Genomic DNA, 17,927 nt, shown 5'->3' on the forward strand with positions numbered 1-17,927 from the left:
TTCCCACTCAGCAGGATAACATTAGGGGTTTGATAACAGGCTGGTTTTGGTCAAGTTCAGGTTTAGAAGAATCCTTGGGGTTTAAAAAGGCCAAAGTGAGACAGAGGTCAGCCTAAGGTATAAATAAAGTTTGAATTCAGCCACAAGAATCACATGACTGACAGCTTATAGAAATGTCACAGTAAAATGCTCTTTACAAAATCAAGGTCAATAGAGTATCAGGAAGACAAAACCATACTTAAAGGGACAGTTTGGAATTTTGGACATAGGACCTCATTTCCCATAGTTAGGCAGAGTGCTGGAGATGTGTGGAGATACTTTTTTTAAAATATTCCATCCAGTCCTTGTTTTTGCAGAGGTCGCTGGTGCTAGGCTAGTGCATATTAATGGCCATAGTTATCCTGCCACTAAAAGCAGTCTTACCCACTCTACAAAAGACCCAAAGCAAATCTATTATTACACCAGACTATCAGTGTAAATGTCTGTGTTGACAGAATAATGTTTGAAATAAAACTAACCTTGCATCCATAGGCCGTATAAAAGAAGTGGAGTAAGTGAGTTTGACGTCACCCATAGCAGTCAGCGCCGCTCAAATGAGACTCATGATGCTAACTGTTCTATGTTATGTTTTATGTCATAAGATTTTTTTGATGGACAAAATAGCGATAAAAAAATTCTGGATCGTTAGACATCGTTAGACCAAAATGATGAGGCTCATTGCAGCAGTTACAGAGAGAGGAGCAACAAGATCCCAATGTAAGACAATTGGAGCTAGAGTCAGAAGGAGCTGGAAGAGCTTCCTGGCGAACTTCCTATTTGGCACTTTGGCTAGCAACTTGGCGGTTAGCTATGTCCACTCATATATATGGTCTATGCTTGCATCACATGAATCGTTGTATGTTGTGGGACTATTTTCTCATATATCAGTGCACCACTTCCAAACGTTCTATCCGGAAGTACAACTCGTTGCTGCTGGTCAGAAATAAATCCTTCAAATGCAAGGCTGGTTTTACTTCTAAAATTTTTCTATAGACACAGACATTCAGTCTGTTGTTATAATTGCTTTGCCTCGGGTGATTTGTTGAATGGGTAAGACTGTTTTTAGTGGCAGGATAACTATGGCCATTGACATGCACTAGCCTAGCACCAGCGACCTCTGCAAATACAAGAACTGGATGGAATATTAATAAAGTGTCTTCACATGTCTCCAACACTCTGGTTCACTAGGAAATGAGGCCCTATGTCCAAAATCCCAAACTGTCCCCTACAAGGTGCACTATGTAACTTATTAGTTATGAGTCTGTTACCTGCTTGTTTCTATGGATTTGTCATTGCTCTGCCTGGAATGTTCTACAGTATGACAGCTAAAATAGCTCTATCTTACAATTATTAAATTACAGGTGGTTTTAAAGCTCAAAAACACCTAGAAAAACGTCTCTCCGCAGTTCTCACCTGTAACTTGTTCTGGTTTGATCTCCATGAAGATAGAAAGTTTTTATACTGTACTACAGTCCAGATGAAGCAATAATGGAGAAAAATATTTGACGGACCCTCTACTGGAAAAGTTACAGAATGCACCTTTAACTGGTAGAAAGAACAGAAGATTTAAAGCACAATGTTTTGAGGGTAGTACAGGCACAGATCAGCAGCCACACTCCCATCGCTCAGCCCCAGGGCAGCTATTGCTTCAGAAGGAGCTTATCCCACCCCCAAGTATGGAGTGGATCAAAAAATGCAAAGATTGTTAATAGACATGGTGTTGATCCAGAAGAAAAAATACTTGTAAACAGTTTCTCAAATAGTAATGAAATTCAAAATAATTAAAGTGGCAAAAAAAAAGAAGTAAAAATATACAGCCTGTATATAGAAATATATCTAGCCTAACTACAGAAGGTTGGATAAGATAATGTAACTTTTGCAGAATTTGGCACCATCATTGTTTAAAAAGTGAGAATTACCAGCCATTTTTATCAATCAATCTTTATTTATTTATTTATTGTTATTTATAGAGCTCTTTACAACACTTTTTATAATAGAAAGCATTTTTACCTGTTATAATAAGGATAAAATGTCCAGCAGAACTTTGCTAATCTGCTACAGCACTTACAGTATAATGATGACAAGTTTATGACTAGAATTTTTTTTATGCCAGTGGGGTTTTCTTTTAATCATGATATTATATGCGAAACTCCACTGCTCCTGTTCTTAAATAGGCCCATAGAATAAAGCAAATTGACAGAACATCTATGCCTTGCCTAAATAGATAGAAAGGGGAGACCAGTGGCAGTGTTCTAATGGGGTTTCACAGTTGCGTTTCACCTCGGGTCGTGAGCACAGATCTACCATAATTAAAACCCTGCTTGTGCATTACTCCCTTGCTGGGATAGTTGGTTCCTCAGAAGACAGTCTGAAATAGGTCACCCCAGCACCCCGTAGAGCATCTTAAAAGTACACTGAATCAATTAAGTGTGATCATGCTCCCTTGATTATTTTGGCCCTGTTTTACCACGGAGAGGAATTTCAAATAGGCTCTCCTCGTTTGAATAACAAGGTTGGACTGTGGCGACAAATGGTGCCAGAGTGGGTGTTTCTGCCTGGGTTTTTCACTGCCAAATGAAGTCCCTGGCTGATTGCCTGCTTTAGCATATGAGAGGAGGTGTGCGGAGGTGTGGGCCTAATTGGCTTGGTTAGCTGATTATGCATTACAAAAGGCAAATATTATGAAATAGTGCATCACTCGGTGGTTTGAGCAGACAGAATATAGTTAGACTGTGTTTACCTGCTTGTGCGTTTAACAGAGCATTCTCAAAGTGCAGAGTGGAGTTTTCCCTCATTAAAGCTGACACATGTGGCCCGTGAGGGAGAGTGAGGGCTCCTTTAATGTGGCCAGCATTACTGCGCCTGTTACTCTGCCATTTGTGCTATTTGCTTCATATGCCACACTTTGATTTGAGTTTTTTCATCCCAGGCAGCCCAAAACACAGGGAGCAAAGTTTTAAAGCACCTTTGTAAAAAGCTGAGAGCTGCAGCCCTAACAAATGATGAAAAGCTTTTATTTTGTAAAGAAGCATACTTACCTTTTCACCTAATAGTGATGTCTCACTTCAAAGAGGACGCGATTAGGCCCACATTGTCCTGGTTCTATATCCTCTCAGTTCAAAGGCACACTTTCAATACCTGCATTTTATGCACAGGCTTTTCAAATGCTCTTCTAATGCAGTTTACTTGCTTTGTTAGCCTGATTTGCCTAGCACACTCCACCACTGTCTGTAGTATATAATATGTTTCCATACATCAATAATAGAGAGGTGGCTGCGGGCGAGTGTATGTTCCTTTGTATAGCTTTAAGTTTATATGAATATGAATAGGACAGGGGAATGCAGGGCCTGAAATAGCTTCAGACTTAGCATTGGGTAATGACCAAAGATGATTCTGAGACCCATGTCAGATGTGAGGCTCTGTACACAGGGATGTTCCCCATAGACTGCTTTAAAGCACTGAGTTACAGTGAGGAGACTGTGAGCACAAGCACATAAAAGACTCACATCAAAGCAGTGCTAATGACAGGGCTGCATTAGGCTAACAGAGGCTTTGTCTCTGCTTCCTCACACCTGCACTTACAGCCTTTCACTGTTCTGTCACACACATTTGCATCTAGATCAGATACAGAGAGGAGAGTTTGTTCTGGCTAATCTTTATGGAGACCAAGTGTTTTGGTCCAAATTACAGCTTCCTCTTTGGGAAGAGCCATGTCACCATTGAGATACTTCCTGCTGTAAACATGGCTAAAGCTAGGATAGACTTACATAGAACAATAGGAACCTTCTGGAGGAGGTGTTATCCGGCACACCGTGAAATGTATTGACTTAAAAGTTTTCTCTGCCTCCGGTGTTGGAACGGGATTTGACAAATCAGAGCGTGAAATTGTGATTAGCCCTCGCTCTCAGTTTGGGAGAGAGTGCGGCACAGGCACTTGGCACGGCCAAAGGTGTGACCTGTTCTGTTGTGTGTGGCACTGCTTCTCCAGATGGACGACCAGCTGCCCCCACACGCTCTGTGTGCCCAACAGGCTGCGGCCTTTATTCAAGAGAGATCATCATTGTTATCATTTTATATCTCTGTATGATTTTAATCTACCGCTTTTGAAACTGCATTTGAAACCAAATTTAATAATACATTTCAGTTTTAAACATTAACATTTTATTTAACTTTTTATTGCCCGACAGTCACAACATTATTTCTCTCTAAACAGAAATATGAGTTCTTTATGGTATATGGTAAAGTTGTAACCACAACAGTTCTTGGCATATTGTGCAGCATTTGTTTTATATATTGCATTATAAACAAACTTGAACTTGAACACCCCCTCTCCTATCCAAAGATTAGATAAGACTTGCTTTGTGTGGGACAGACAGTGCCGTCTGTGCCTCAGTTCAAACATGAGGAGGGGAGGGAGAGGGAGGGGTCTGTCCTTAAGGCTGGATTAAGACGTCCAGGGTGGGCCGGAGAAGGTAAAGTGACCCTTCCCTCCCCGTGTGACCCCGGGGCCTTCAGCACATGGCCAAGGCTTTGCTCTTTGCTCTTGAATATGCAGCGCTGGCCTGCATCAGAGGCTCAGCACAGAGAGAAAGAGTTGTATCGCGTTGCAGGCAAAGTGAGTGAGCCCAAAGTTGGAGTTTGTGTGTCGGGGGCTTGGAACAATGGCAGCTTTCTGTCAGACAGAGACTTCAAAGCTGCGCCGAGTGACTGCTCTGAGTTCCACTTTGTTGTAGATCACTGAGGAAATTCACAGATGTTTTCTCATACGAGACACCATTATAGCGGCTCAAGTAGCCAGTAGCCCGGAGCGCCTCTCTCCCACACTCCCCCTCCCCTCCCCCCCTCCGCCCTGCCCCTCCCCTCCCCGCCCCGGCCCTCTGATACGGCTGCGATGAGACAGATGTGGAACCTGTTTTCTCTCCAACTGTCCGCGGGAGTTGAAAAGGCAGCGCGTTGTGGCACTTCTCTCCTCCTCTGTCAGCTCCTCACTCGCTTTGACAGCTCGCTCCAAAAGTCTCACAATATCAGAGTGACGGGCCTCAGTCTTCAGATCCTTTTCAGCTCAAAACAGCCAATACGCCCAGAACTGTTGAGCTGTATACACTAATTATGACACGACAGTACTGCTCATAATCACATCTTCTTTTTCTTCTCATTTCAGAACATCTTCACTCCTTTTGAGCTGGATCACAACCAAGGAAATGCTACATAAACGATCAAATATGATTATTTCATTAGAGCCAACTTCTGTTTTATTTTAATGAAACGCTGTGTACTTTATTGTAAAAAAAAATCTACTTATGAATTGTCTTAACTTATTTTGATATCTGATTTACAAAGTCAAGCTTGTATGAAATACATTTAGCCAAGTGATTCTTTGGAAACTGAATCTGATTTCAGTCATTTTTTAAGATGTTAAAACAAGATTAAAGTGAGAAAACAGACCTCTGAGTATTTTTGTTCATTTTTGGTTGCAGAAATTATACAGCATAAAGGAAGGTGCACTGTGTAACTTTTTGTTTGGGGTCCGTCACCTGCTTGTTTCTATGGATCTGTCAGTGCTCTGCCTGGAATGTTCCGCAGTGTGACTTTAAACAGCTCTATCTCATATTTATTAAATTACAGTTGGTTTTATAGCTGAAAAATACCTAGAAAAACAGACATTACGACAATTGTCTCTCCACAGGTCTGACCTGTAACTTGGTCTGGTTTGGTCTCCATGAAGATAGAAAGGTTTAATGCCATACTGTGAAACATTCTAGGCAAAGCAATAACATCTCCATGGAAAAAAGAATTTGTTGAACCTTCCACCAGAAATGTTACACAACGCACCTTTAAATAACTTGGTTCTATAATCACTTTTCCGATTAGAATAACAAATACGAGCAGTACAATCTATGTCGGACATTTTGAGCCGGCTGGCAGAGAGCCCCAGGGGTCCTCTGACTTCATTTTCTCCACAAATGTTGGAGGAAATGTTCCTTTAGCCACACAAAGCCAGGAGCCCTGTGGAACTGGCGGCATGGCCAGAAGTCATGAAGGTTTGCAGCTCTGGAATTACCTGAGGGAGATGCATTGTGGGAGAACTGTCATCAATTTGTACCAACTATATCAAAGTCCTGCTCGCTCAGACCTGCCCCTCGTGAGTCCCATTCATATTCAAATGCACTCACTTACCTACATGAGCAAAGCAGAATCTCACATCACTAGTTTTGCACTGCTGATAGTTCACAAAAGCTGTGCAGTTGCAATTTTGAAGCAATTTTGTTGGTTTTTGTTCAGGAGTTTCTCAATGTTATAATATTTATGTTACATGTAAAAATGTATCCTTAGTATTAGGGGTAGGGATGTAACAATAATCAAAATATTGTGACATTGTATCATCAAAAGTCTCACAATAATATCAAATTACAAGTTCCTTTGCTTAAAAGCATGGTTTTATAGTAGCAATAGCTTATAAACATAGGGAACTACATATCCCATGATTCATTTCAGTGCAGACGAACATGAAGAAATGTGTTTTTTACTTGAATTTTTGGAATTATGACAGCAATAATTCACACCAAAACCGTGTCCCATCTACAATTATATTAGCCTTTCCAAAAATATTGCAATAAATATCGTACTGTGAGATGCACATTGTGATAATATCGTACCGTGAGATTTGGATATCGTTACATCCCTAATGACTGGTAATACAGATTTGTATCTATATTGACAACTTTTTGTCAACTTTTTGTCAGTTTCTTATTATTTTACCTTGAAAATGAAATAAATTTTGAAGCAATTTAGTTCATTTTTTGTTCAAATTAGTCTATTTGGTAATGTTTATCTTACATGTAAAAATCTGTCCCTAGTATGACCTAAATGCAGTGTTGGGGAGTAACAGATTACATGTACCGGAGTTACGTAATCAGAGTACAAATTATGAGTAACTGTATTCAGTTACAGTTACTGTTTTAATGAGAGGTAATTGGATTACAGTTACTTTGTTGAAATAAGTGGATTACACGGCGGTATTTTCCTGTTTTTACATTTCGGGCTATATCCCTTTTTTTTCCCCCCAGTAATTCCACTCATTGCTGGACACTAAACCAGGTCTAAACCGGGTCTAAACCAAGACTAAACAAGGTCTAAACTAGTTTTAAACCAGGTCTAAACCAGTTCTGAACTAGGTCTAAACCAGGTCTAAACAAGGACTAAACCAGGACTAAACCAGGACTAAAACCAGGTCTAAACCAGGTCTAAAACAGGACTTAACTGGACTAAATCATGCTGCATGGACTGTGTTTCCTCCTCTTCTATCAATAATATTTTTAATTTGGTTAAGTAAAGACTCTGATTTTTTATTTTCTTTTAGCAGATAAAACATCTTACGTGAAGAGTTCCTCGTCTTTGCTTCTCTACAGCAAATCAAGTAATCCAAAGTATTCAGATTACGTTACTCACTTTAAGTAATTTAATGGATTACGTTACAAACTACATTTTGGGGTATGTAATCTGTAATCTGTAGGGGAATACATTTTAAAAGTAACCTTCCCAACACTGCCTAAATGACAACTTCAAGTCAACTTTTTGTCCATTTATCTTCACTTTTACTTGAAAATACTTACAAATGAAAATACTTATGTCACTCAGTAAGATGGTACTTGTTGGCTATTGTAAACAAAGGCTGATCTTCCACATATGATATTAGCCAGTGTAGTTTGTGAACGCACTGCAGAGTGGAGCAACCCAGCAGATCTCCCCCCTCCTCTTCCCTCCTCCCTCCTCTCTTCCTCTCCCTCTCTCTCTCTCTCTCCCTCCTGACTGTGTAAAGCCGTGGGAGAGGACTGGGAACATTAATCCCTTCAAAGGAACACATCTAATTCGAAATCTGCCGCTGCAAACTAGTGGAGAGGACACTTGATTGTTTCTGCAGGGAAGCCAGATAGAGATCACAGAGCCAAACTATAGCGGCCATTTGTAAGGCACAAGTCACACGCACCAACACAACATTTTGGATTCATTTAATTTATATTTACGGTTTGTTTGAGGGGGAGTGTGAATTGTGTCGCGTTCAGCCTAAATTTTGAGCTTTGATAACTTACATTTTTATATTTAAAGTTTGACCTACTTCAAATCAACTTTTCTTTACTTTGTACAAGACGCATTTTTGGCATTAACTAGATTAATTAAGTTCACTAGTCCACAATCATAGTCAAACGTGGAGAAATTGTCAATATTTAAGTATATTTATAGACCACATAACAATAAACCATATTAGCAGGTTCCACTTTTAAAACTGGCAACAACTGTCATTTTAATGTACTGCGTAAAATCTAACGTTATAACACAAATGGTTAACTGTGTTTTTTGCATTAAACAAATAATCTTGACGAAACTAATGAAATTCCGTGTAAAATTAAAAAATAAAATAAATTATCTAGCTGTAAGTCTCCATTTTAAGCTCTACAAAGCCACACAAGCTTTAGAGATTATGATAAAACAAATGAGAAATAATTCAGAGGCGCAAAATGAAGTGTTTAATGTAGTGTACAGTTCAAAAGCTCTACAAAGCGCGAGAATTCACATCAGAAACGACAAAGAGATGGTGATCGTCCAGAGATGTGAAGTTTGTGTTGAGTCACTTGAGTTGCCTCCATCAAACGGCCAGGAATCGCTCTTGGAGATCTCCCCGTGCAGATAACAATGTCACATTGTCACATAGGGCTCTGCTACAAATCCTTAATTACAAAAAAGAGGATCAGATGACTACAGCGTCCAATAGCGGGGTCTCCAGGCGGCAGGGGCGTCTTTGATCAAGAAAATCCAATTATTTGTGTATATACATTTCCCACATAGTGATTACTTCATTAATTGTCCCGCCTTTATCTCCTCCCTTCCCATCCCCCCTAATAATCAGCCCCTTTATCCAGACCAACAAACACACCATAGGAGCTTTGTGGATTCAAAGGATTTGCTTTCCCCTCTCAAAGAGCCGCTATTCTTTGATGATTGGGCAGCGGCAAACTTCAAAGTAATAAATCTTATTTCTGACTGGCTGGCGGCCCACCAAAGTCCTTATCAAATTCTAAGAAGTGATCCCTCACTGCTCAGATGGTCCAAGGATATCTGGCAGAGAGGAGGCTCCGAGACGCAACGAGACCAGACATTTTACAGCGAATGAGCGCTTTTAACTGAATTTTCACTTTTTATTCGCTTTTCTCCGAGCGGAAGGAAGGAGGAGGAGGACCATGGCAGCGGTGGCGGTGCTCCGGAATGAAACTCTCCAGGCTTTTCTCCAGGTTTGTGCGAACTTTACCTGGCTAAAAGGAACTTGTAAACTTTGACGGCAATTACGCGCGCGTAATGTCAGCTCCCCGTGGTTATGGGGACTCACAGAAAAGGCATGCCTTCTTCTCTAAAGTCAGAAACAGGCATTGCCAGTGTTTGTCATCACACTATTTACACGCATTCTTCTTTCACTGGACTATTTTTTAATAGTTTGCCACATCGACAGACAGAACAGCAAACAAAACAGACAGTTTAATGCGCATAGGCTGTGTGTCCTGTTTACACGGAGGGTTGTTTATGTTTATGTTCACTGTCACTGTAAACTGTAAGTGAGAAGTGACTGAATGTCAGTCTGTCCTCTGTTCTAACTTACACACAAAGTTGATAGTGGAAGTTGTGGCTCTTGTGTTTTATACTGGTTATAATGGAAAGTTTGTGTTCGCAGGACCGTACTCCAAACTCCTCTCCTGAGAACTGTAAGCACTCCCCACTGGCTCTCCTCGCAGCGACTTGTAACCGGATAGGGCACCACCACGGTTCAAACCCCGCTGACTTCCTCCAGGTCCCGTATGACCCAACACTGGGGTCTCCCTCGCGCCTGTTTCACCCATGGACTAACGAGGGCACCCCGACTGCGCCGAACTCCACTTTTGGACTACCCTCCAAGCCGCAGTTATCCACGCACATCCAGAGCTCCTTCAGCGCGCCACACGAACTGCCTCTCACGCCCCCGGCGGACCCCTCGTACCCCTATGACTTTTCCCCGGTCAAGATGCTGCCCTGCTCCATGCAGTCCAGCTGCCCTCCGCCCACGTACGTCCCAGCTGTTAGTTACGCGCCCACTCCTATCGCCCCCGCGATGCCGAGTTTTGTCCAACAGCAAAGACAGTTGTCTCCAAATCCGGGCGAGGACATCCCGTGGTGGAGCTTGCAACAGAGCAACCACGTGGGCCACTCGCCCTCTCTCGGTCCACACCGCTTTCAGCTGCAGAGAGGCTTGGTTCTGGGACATACGGACTTTGCACAGTATCAGACTCAAATCGCTGCACTTCTCCACACCAAGTCTCCTCTTGCCACGGCCAGGAGGTGTCGGAGGTGCCGCTGTCCCAACTGTCAGGCGTCCACGTCCAGCGACGAGCCCGGCAAGAAGAAACAGCACATCTGTCACATCCCGGGCTGCGGGAAAGTTTACGGGAAGACGTCGCATCTGAAAGCGCACCTGCGGTGGCACTCGGGGGAGCGGCCGTTTGTGTGCAACTGGCTTTTCTGTGGAAAAAGCTTTACGCGCTCAGACGAGCTCCAGAGACACCTGAGAACTCACACGGGTGAGAAGCGCTTCGTGTGTCCGGACTGTTGTAAGCGCTTCATGCGCAGTGACCATTTGGCCAAACACGTCAAAACGCATCAGAACAAGAAGAGCAAATGCCACGACAAGACACTGGAGCACGTGAAAAGGGAAGACCCACGGAGTTTGCTGTAGCACATTTAGCCTTGGCACTGTAGAGGGTCACCGGCAGTGCTTCTCAAAGTCTGGGCCTGGACCCAAAGCGGGCTATAGTGTTCAAAATTCAACAAGCACTTTTGGTTTGTTTGTGTTCATTTAATGAAAATAGTAATGTCACTGTTAAGACAAACACTGTGCATAAAGCACCACATAAAGCAGGTGTACTCTTCAGAGAAGATTGTTACAGGCATTTGGACAATCAATAGTTTGAATTACTTTGGAAAAACACTAAAGTTTGCTGAGCCCTGCTCTGAGACAGTCCACAGGTACATATTTGTTTCTCTTCAGATGAACTTTTGTGACAGTAGTTAAACATCTGTGTAGCACAGTGTAAATAAATGAAGTCATACCTGGTTCATTTAGGACCAGGAGGTCTGTTTGAAAGCCACTGTCTATACCATACACCACAAGACAAGTGTTACACTTGTGTTTGGATCCTAATGTCTTCGGTGGAAGATTCTCTCCCCTGTAAATGAGATTTAATAGCTTTTGTTGAATGAAAGTGTCAGTTTTGCTCCTTTTGGGGTGTTTTTAAGCATGCTCTCGCAAAGATCTGCTATTGTTGATAAGACCCAAATACTGTGTGAGAATAAAGACTATACATTTTACTCCTGGATGAAGTCATTGAACCCCCTCTCGGTCATTCACATGAGCTATTTAGGCCTTGGTGTGTTTATGGCTCTTTTCTTTTCTTTTCTTTTTTCTTAGTTATTTTCCCATAACAGTAGGCTATTGTAATTAGGCTCTGCTGGCTTAAGTGAAAAAATGCCTTGTGCTGAATGGCCACTGTTTTGTGGCTTTTTAAACAAAACAAAATGTTATTTACATTTCCAGAGGAATAGGCTACAATTTCAAATGTTTATTTCATACTGAATACATTTACTATCAACTGGCAGCAGCCAATGCAGACTAAAGAAATAAAAACTGCTCCTGAAGACTGCCCCCTGAAGCCTGCCCATCAAATTATAGAATGTGTTCTGTATTTTCAGCAGAAGGGCCAGAATTAAAATGGGACTTTATCCAGTTATTTTCTAATTGGTCAAATCAGAAGGACTAAATTTTAGTTGTAAATAAGTTTTTGTTTGTTTCTTGAATAATCTGGAAATTGAACTTTGCATATTCTTTATATATTTTATTAATTAAAAAAAATATTTGGCTCCTCATGCTTGGATTCCTAATACTCACCTGGCATTAACCTTATTTATTTACATATAGCCTCCATTAAAAAGGTTTGTATGAAGAAATGAATGAACGGAAGAATAATCTAGGACAGGTCTGTTCTGTGCCAAACAGCGCCCTCTGTTGTGCGTTTCCGTCATGCTTCAGCAGAGCGGGATGGAGCCTCCAGGTGAGCGCGCTTCGTGCTTCTCTTCCTCTCCACAGTTGTTCTAATGTCATAAACATGGCATCAACACTTTTATAAATCCACTCTACAGCCAAACAAAAACTGACACTAAAATGTTAGGCTATTTGTCACAGCATTTCAGCTCGTTTTATACTCAGATTGTAGCAGCCGCCTTAGCTTGGACTAGGCTAATGATTTTTGAAACATTTACACCAAATTAGCATTTTGACATTTTAGAGATTTTATTTCAAATGTATAATGAAGAGAAAAAGAGAATGCAGTTTTGTCAGCCAAGTTAAAAAAGTAGTTAGAATAGGATGAAGTTGGCTAAATGCAAATCACCAAAGACCTTCTTAAATACAGGCCTGTATTCCAGGAGGTATTCAAATAGCCTCACCGTAGTCTGCAAATGCCGGTACAATATAACTATTGTTATAAAGCATAGCCTACGTTCAACTTAAGATATCTGTTGCTGCCATTTAACCAGGATCTGTCTCAAGAGATGATACATTGAGATAAAAATCACTGAATTTATGAAAGCTGATTATGTGACATGGAGGAGGCTAAAATGATCTGTTTCTTTATGTGTCTTTGAATACGTCTTATGGAGCTATCTTATGTTGCAAAACATTTGTATATCTATAATTTGAATATAATAAGACGCGTGCGTAATTGGACCCGTGCATGCGTAACTTGATTCTTGTGTACCTAACTCAGTTTGTGTGCAGTTTGATTTGTTCGAGCGTGATTTGGTTCCGGAATCTATTAACTGGTCTGTGGGTAAACGGATCCGTCCGTGCGTAAACAGGTCTGTGCGTTTTTAGATTTGTCCATGTGTACTTTGATTCTTAAAATGATGATGTTCTTTGATATACGATGTAGGCCTATACACGCAGCTCAAGCTACCCAGTCCACAAAGAACTTTTGCAACACTTCTGCTTGTTTTTTGCCCAAAGTTTAGACTTGTTTTGTGCCCACCACACACAAGTTACGCACGCACAAAAGTACACAAGGACAGATCCAGTCACGCAGGCGTCTTATTACAGTCAAATCAAATGACAATCTTTTTGCAGCAATAATAGCTCAATATCTTTGGGCATTAGGTTGCTTTTCTGAGACTCGAGGCACAATACACTTCACAATAAAATGTGTGTGCGATGGGTCACCTGATTGATAAACCCCACAGGTCCATAGTTTAGTACAGCTGGATAGAGTAAGACCTGAGGTAAGACCCACAAGGGATTTTCAACATAACAGTCCATAACGGTTCAGTAGACCTGAGTTCCTTTTAGCTCCCAGTGCTCCCGCGTGTGTTGACTTCACACAGCAACACAGGGTGAAACAGGAAGCCAGGCCAGGCTATGGCTGTAGGAAAGTGGGACCCCTATAAAAGATGAAAGGGGTCTAACTGGTTATAAAAGACGCTTGTTTGCTTGGTATAATTCATATTTATTATGTAAAGTGTGGCGCCCCCTGGGTGTAGTCTGCTGAAAGGACAGAAGGTGTGATGTCCCCTGCTCTTGAGTCTTTAGTGGTGTATTGTATTGTGATGAGGTGCACCTCTGAGCGGTTATATTGATGCCTCAGCTCTGAGTGCTCACATGTGAAGTGCCTCCAGTGTGATGTGATGGAGGTTATGTCCCACATGAGACCTGTTGAACACAACTTGGGCTCTTACTATTGATCTGTTTGGTTAAAGGACAATAAACTCCACAATAAAAGGCTCGCCTTGTACCATATTCAGTTTGTTTATAATAAGCTCAGCAGTTTCATGACACAATCTGAGGAATAGATTTGGGTGGGTATTTATCACATTATGGGGACTCATTCGTAAAAACAATTCTTGGCTCCATTTAACAAATCAGGTCACTGTGGTGTAAATCTTTGATTAGATCATCAACATGATTAGATTAAAATATTTTAAGATTAGAGAATAAGTAGGCAAGTTGTAACTGGTTAAGTTTCTAGTTACATTGACTTGTCAGTGATATACTTAATTACTTGCACATATAATGCTTTTTCTCACTCACAGCCCTCACTGCACAGACATAGCCCATATGGGGCCCACATACACATATATCTCACATCACAAGAGCTCGTGAGACAAAGTTACCTCATGAGAAAAATTATCTTGTGAGATTTTTTTCCCCATATGCTTATATTTCAATTGTTTGTTTGTTGGTGAGTTACATTTTTGAGAAGCTGTAGTAGCTAAACACAGTACTATAATCACAGCAGAAATATTAAAGTAAATCAAAAATAGTTAGGTCACAATTGTGAATTGAACTGCACAATTTATTTATTATAACTTGTTTGAAAATCTCATCTTGTCTTGTTCTCGTGGACCTAATCTCATGTCTCATCTTGTGGAAAGTGTCGTTCCACTATTCCTCCTATTGGCTGAGTTAGTGGGGGACATGTGAAAGAATGAAATATTAGGAGCTATTAGCAACTTCTAAGCAGCACAAAACAGACTGAGGACTGTACATCTGTGACTGTGAAGATGGAGGCTCTTATAGCAGGTCAGTGGAGCCCGTCCCCATGGCCCCACTCTGTGCTGCATGTTTTATACATCAGTAAACACTCATTAGACTGTCATTATAACATTTACTTCCTGATTTCCATCTCTTTATTGAATTCATGCATATATGTAGATTGCATAGCTGTATATATCTGTATATGTTAAGCTTCGGCTGAGCAGTCCCAGTGGAGATGTTAGCAGCCGCACATGGGACAACCTCTTCGTCCTTGACCCTCTTTCAGCTTTAACTGCCTCTCCTTTAAACCTCAAATTAGCTTTATGTACACGCTCAAGACACTTACAAATGGACCAATAAAATCACACAATGGAAAATGAACTGCATGGAATTACAACTGAACCAGCCATGTATGAAGCATAATAGTGTTTATGCTGACATGTTATTAGGCCTATAAGGTGGTGTACATAACAAGTGAATCATAAAAATGCTTTCCAACACTTAGTACCATTCCACAGATGCCTTATTATTATTTGTTATTTGTTATTATTTGTTATTGTTTCTTCTTGTTTATTTTCTCCACATTAAGTCAATTTGTTTGCCTCCAAAGAAAATTAACCCTTAATGTATTTCTTTGAATCCCGCTTTTTGGATTTTTTTTGTATCACTGTGACTTAAGTGCAGACACTGTTCAGAATGTGTCTTCATTTGTGTTTCTACAGGGGCTTTTGACTTTCATCTGAGACCGATGAGCCCCCGTGTGTCTGTGTAGAGAATTGCAATCACGCAGAAAAGGTGAGACTGTAGTTTCTGTTTGCAACTTACTTCAAGGTGCAGAAAGTCCCTGTGTTAGTGCATATTGTGGAAAAACTGTCCTAAATATTCAGTCAGCCAAAGTCAGTAATCTCCTGATTTAACCCTCTGTCTCGGAGTTAATCTATCAAATCATGCTCCATCTTGTGGACATGTTTGGAATAACCATAATTACTAACATTTGTCTTTTCGATTTTTAAAAATCTTGTCCAATTCACAATACAATAATATTTTGAAACTCTCATTTGTCAGTGGTTAGTGTTGTTACAACTTTTAGAGCTCTATTTACAAACACAGAGTAAAAATTCATTTCATCTAATTATATCCAATACACATACAGGTTGATTTGCATGATTATACTGTAGATTGTCACTGAAGGCCTCACAGCTATGAATGGACATATATGGCTTAACAAAAAAGTGTTAAATAACTTAAATGTTTAAGATTTTTTAGTCTTCAAATACCCACACTTTACTTTGACCACTGCTTTGCACCAGCTGGCACCTGTTAAATGAAAACCATGTCCAGGTCAAGGGTTTGCAGCGTTTTCTTTTGCAGTTAACAAAACAAAGCAATCTGAATCTAAAATCTAAACAATATTTTCAGTTATTTAACATTTCTTTCTCTGATACAAAGTGTTACTAAAATGTAACGTACTAAAATACAAAAAATTCAAACTTGAGTTTGATACTAAGGAATATACTCTAAATTCCGATTATCACTTCCAATACTACAATGATAATTTAAAAAACACACTCTTGCCTTAGAGAATAGAATGTCATTTTCAACATTAAATCTTTTATATTATCATGTGGCCTTATATCTGTGTAATCCGTCAGTGGTCCAGGTAGGTTCCATAGAGCTCCATGTGCTCTTATACTTGTTCTGATACAGTTCAAGATCATTCTAAAGCTATTCAGGAAAGGCCCATTTCTGTTTTGTGAATGTGGCTTTTTAGTATCTATACTTGCTCAGATGAGTATCTAGTTTTGTTACTGGTTTTAGTATTTATTTGTTTCTTATTTTCAAAACTTTTGACAACCCTAATGTTGCATGTTTACATTTTTATTTATTTCATGGTTGATGTAAGTATAATGTAGAAAGTTGTAAATGTAAAGAAAAGAGCATTGAATGATGTTACCTGATAATGTCAAGCTCAATATGCACTGTTCGACCCTGTGATGTTATGAGATGGTACTTTTCTAGTTCAGAGCCACCTTTTACCTTTTGTTCAGTAGAGATAGCAGGGTGGCCACAGGTTCTTTAAAGTCTTAAAAAAGGTCTTAAATTTCATGTTCCTAAGTTAAGGCCTTAAAAAGTCTTAAATTATGTTGTTCAAGTCTTATTTTTTTCACAAAGGTCTTACATTTCATTAGCCTATTTTTTATATACTCAAAACAACATTGTAAAATCATGTAACGTGAATGAACGTCAATTACAATACTTAGTTTTTTTGCGCTGGCGGCAATAAGTAAACAATCATTCAGTACAGTGGAGGAAGACGTTGGATGGATCATGGGGAAGTGTATGTTTAATCCACAGTGGCTCTTAGATTCTAGATATAGTAGTTGGTTGGTCATTATTAGACTTGAATCTGGTGTTTTTCGCTTGCATAATGAGTGCGATGTTGGTCTTAATTGTCATTTAACTGGTCTTATAAAGGGCTTAAAAAAAAAAAGCCTTAGATTTGGGGTGGTCAAACCTGGGGATACCCTGGATAGGCAATTCCAGGGCTGAAATGATCCAAATGATTCTCGTGAAGGTGTATGCAGTTTAAAAACACAGTGGAGCACTTCCTGTTTTACCACATGACATCAGATTGAGGGAAGAACTGGGCCTAAATATGCAGGATTTGTGAGTTAAACGTGTGAATGAAACAAAACACAACTCCACGTATGTTTTTGATGAGGAAACAACATTATAAAAGTGAAAATATTGTAATACAGACCCTTTCACCTGTATTAGTTCCATGTGTTGATGGAACAGCTTTATGCAGCTATCATTAATCTTGTCACACCTGGAATATAATAATAAATAACTTACACAATCTACCTTGACCATCTCTCAGAAAAGTGAAAATAGCTCTGGTCTTTGTCTTTTGTTACAAAGCTAATGACAAGATTACTGACATTTTCTATCTTTCTATAGGGTCGAACCACATCCTGTCGCAAATACTGAAGCACTATAAATGCATAGGTTCTTTTCTCTTTTTTTTTCTAACACAGAGATTGCTATCAACAGTGTCAGGGTGACCTTTTTATCAGATTGAAGGTGATCCCAACCTGCATTACAAGCCTCGAAGTGGGTGGTCCGCGTTGGTTGGGGGCTGGCCGTTTTATTTAGTGTCCACTCCGCCGTCAAGTGCAACAATGACAAATTCACCTTAATGGGACACCTTATTATTAGCCCTGTCGAGTGGTGTATTTCTGGAATGGCCTATTTGCACCTGACTTGGGATCATTTTTGAGCGTCC

General features: G+C 40.2%; 2 protein-coding genes across 2 annotated transcripts in view; both read left to right on the plus strand.

Moving 5' to 3' along the window:
• myo3b (myosin IIIB) overlaps window positions 1–5,245 on the plus strand; it is a 62,770-nt gene extending 57,525 nt beyond the window's left edge. The window contains exon 37 of the mRNA XM_055150753.1: window positions 5,201–5,245. The gene's annotated coding sequence lies outside the window, so the exon portion shown is untranslated. The remainder of the gene's footprint in view (window positions 1–5,200) is intronic.
• Window positions 5,246–9,227: 3,982 nt separating this feature from the next.
• Window positions 9,228–10,795, plus strand: sp5a (Sp5 transcription factor a). The gene is made up of 2 exons (XM_020931933.2): window positions 9,228–9,326; window positions 9,761–10,795. The coding sequence occupies exons 1-2, from the start codon at window positions 9,276–9,278 to the stop codon at window positions 10,793–10,795; spliced, it is 1,086 nt and encodes a 361-aa protein (XP_020787592.1). The 5' UTR covers window positions 9,228–9,275.
• Window positions 10,796–17,927: the final 7,132 nt, after the last annotated feature.

This window comes from Boleophthalmus pectinirostris, unplaced genomic scaffold (genome assembly GCF_026225935.1).
Source record: "Boleophthalmus pectinirostris isolate CB_2022bp ecotype Guang Dong unplaced genomic scaffold, ASM2622593v1 HiC_scaffold_1, whole genome shotgun sequence".
NCBI lineage: Eukaryota > Metazoa > Chordata > Actinopteri > Gobiiformes > Gobiidae > Boleophthalmus > Boleophthalmus pectinirostris.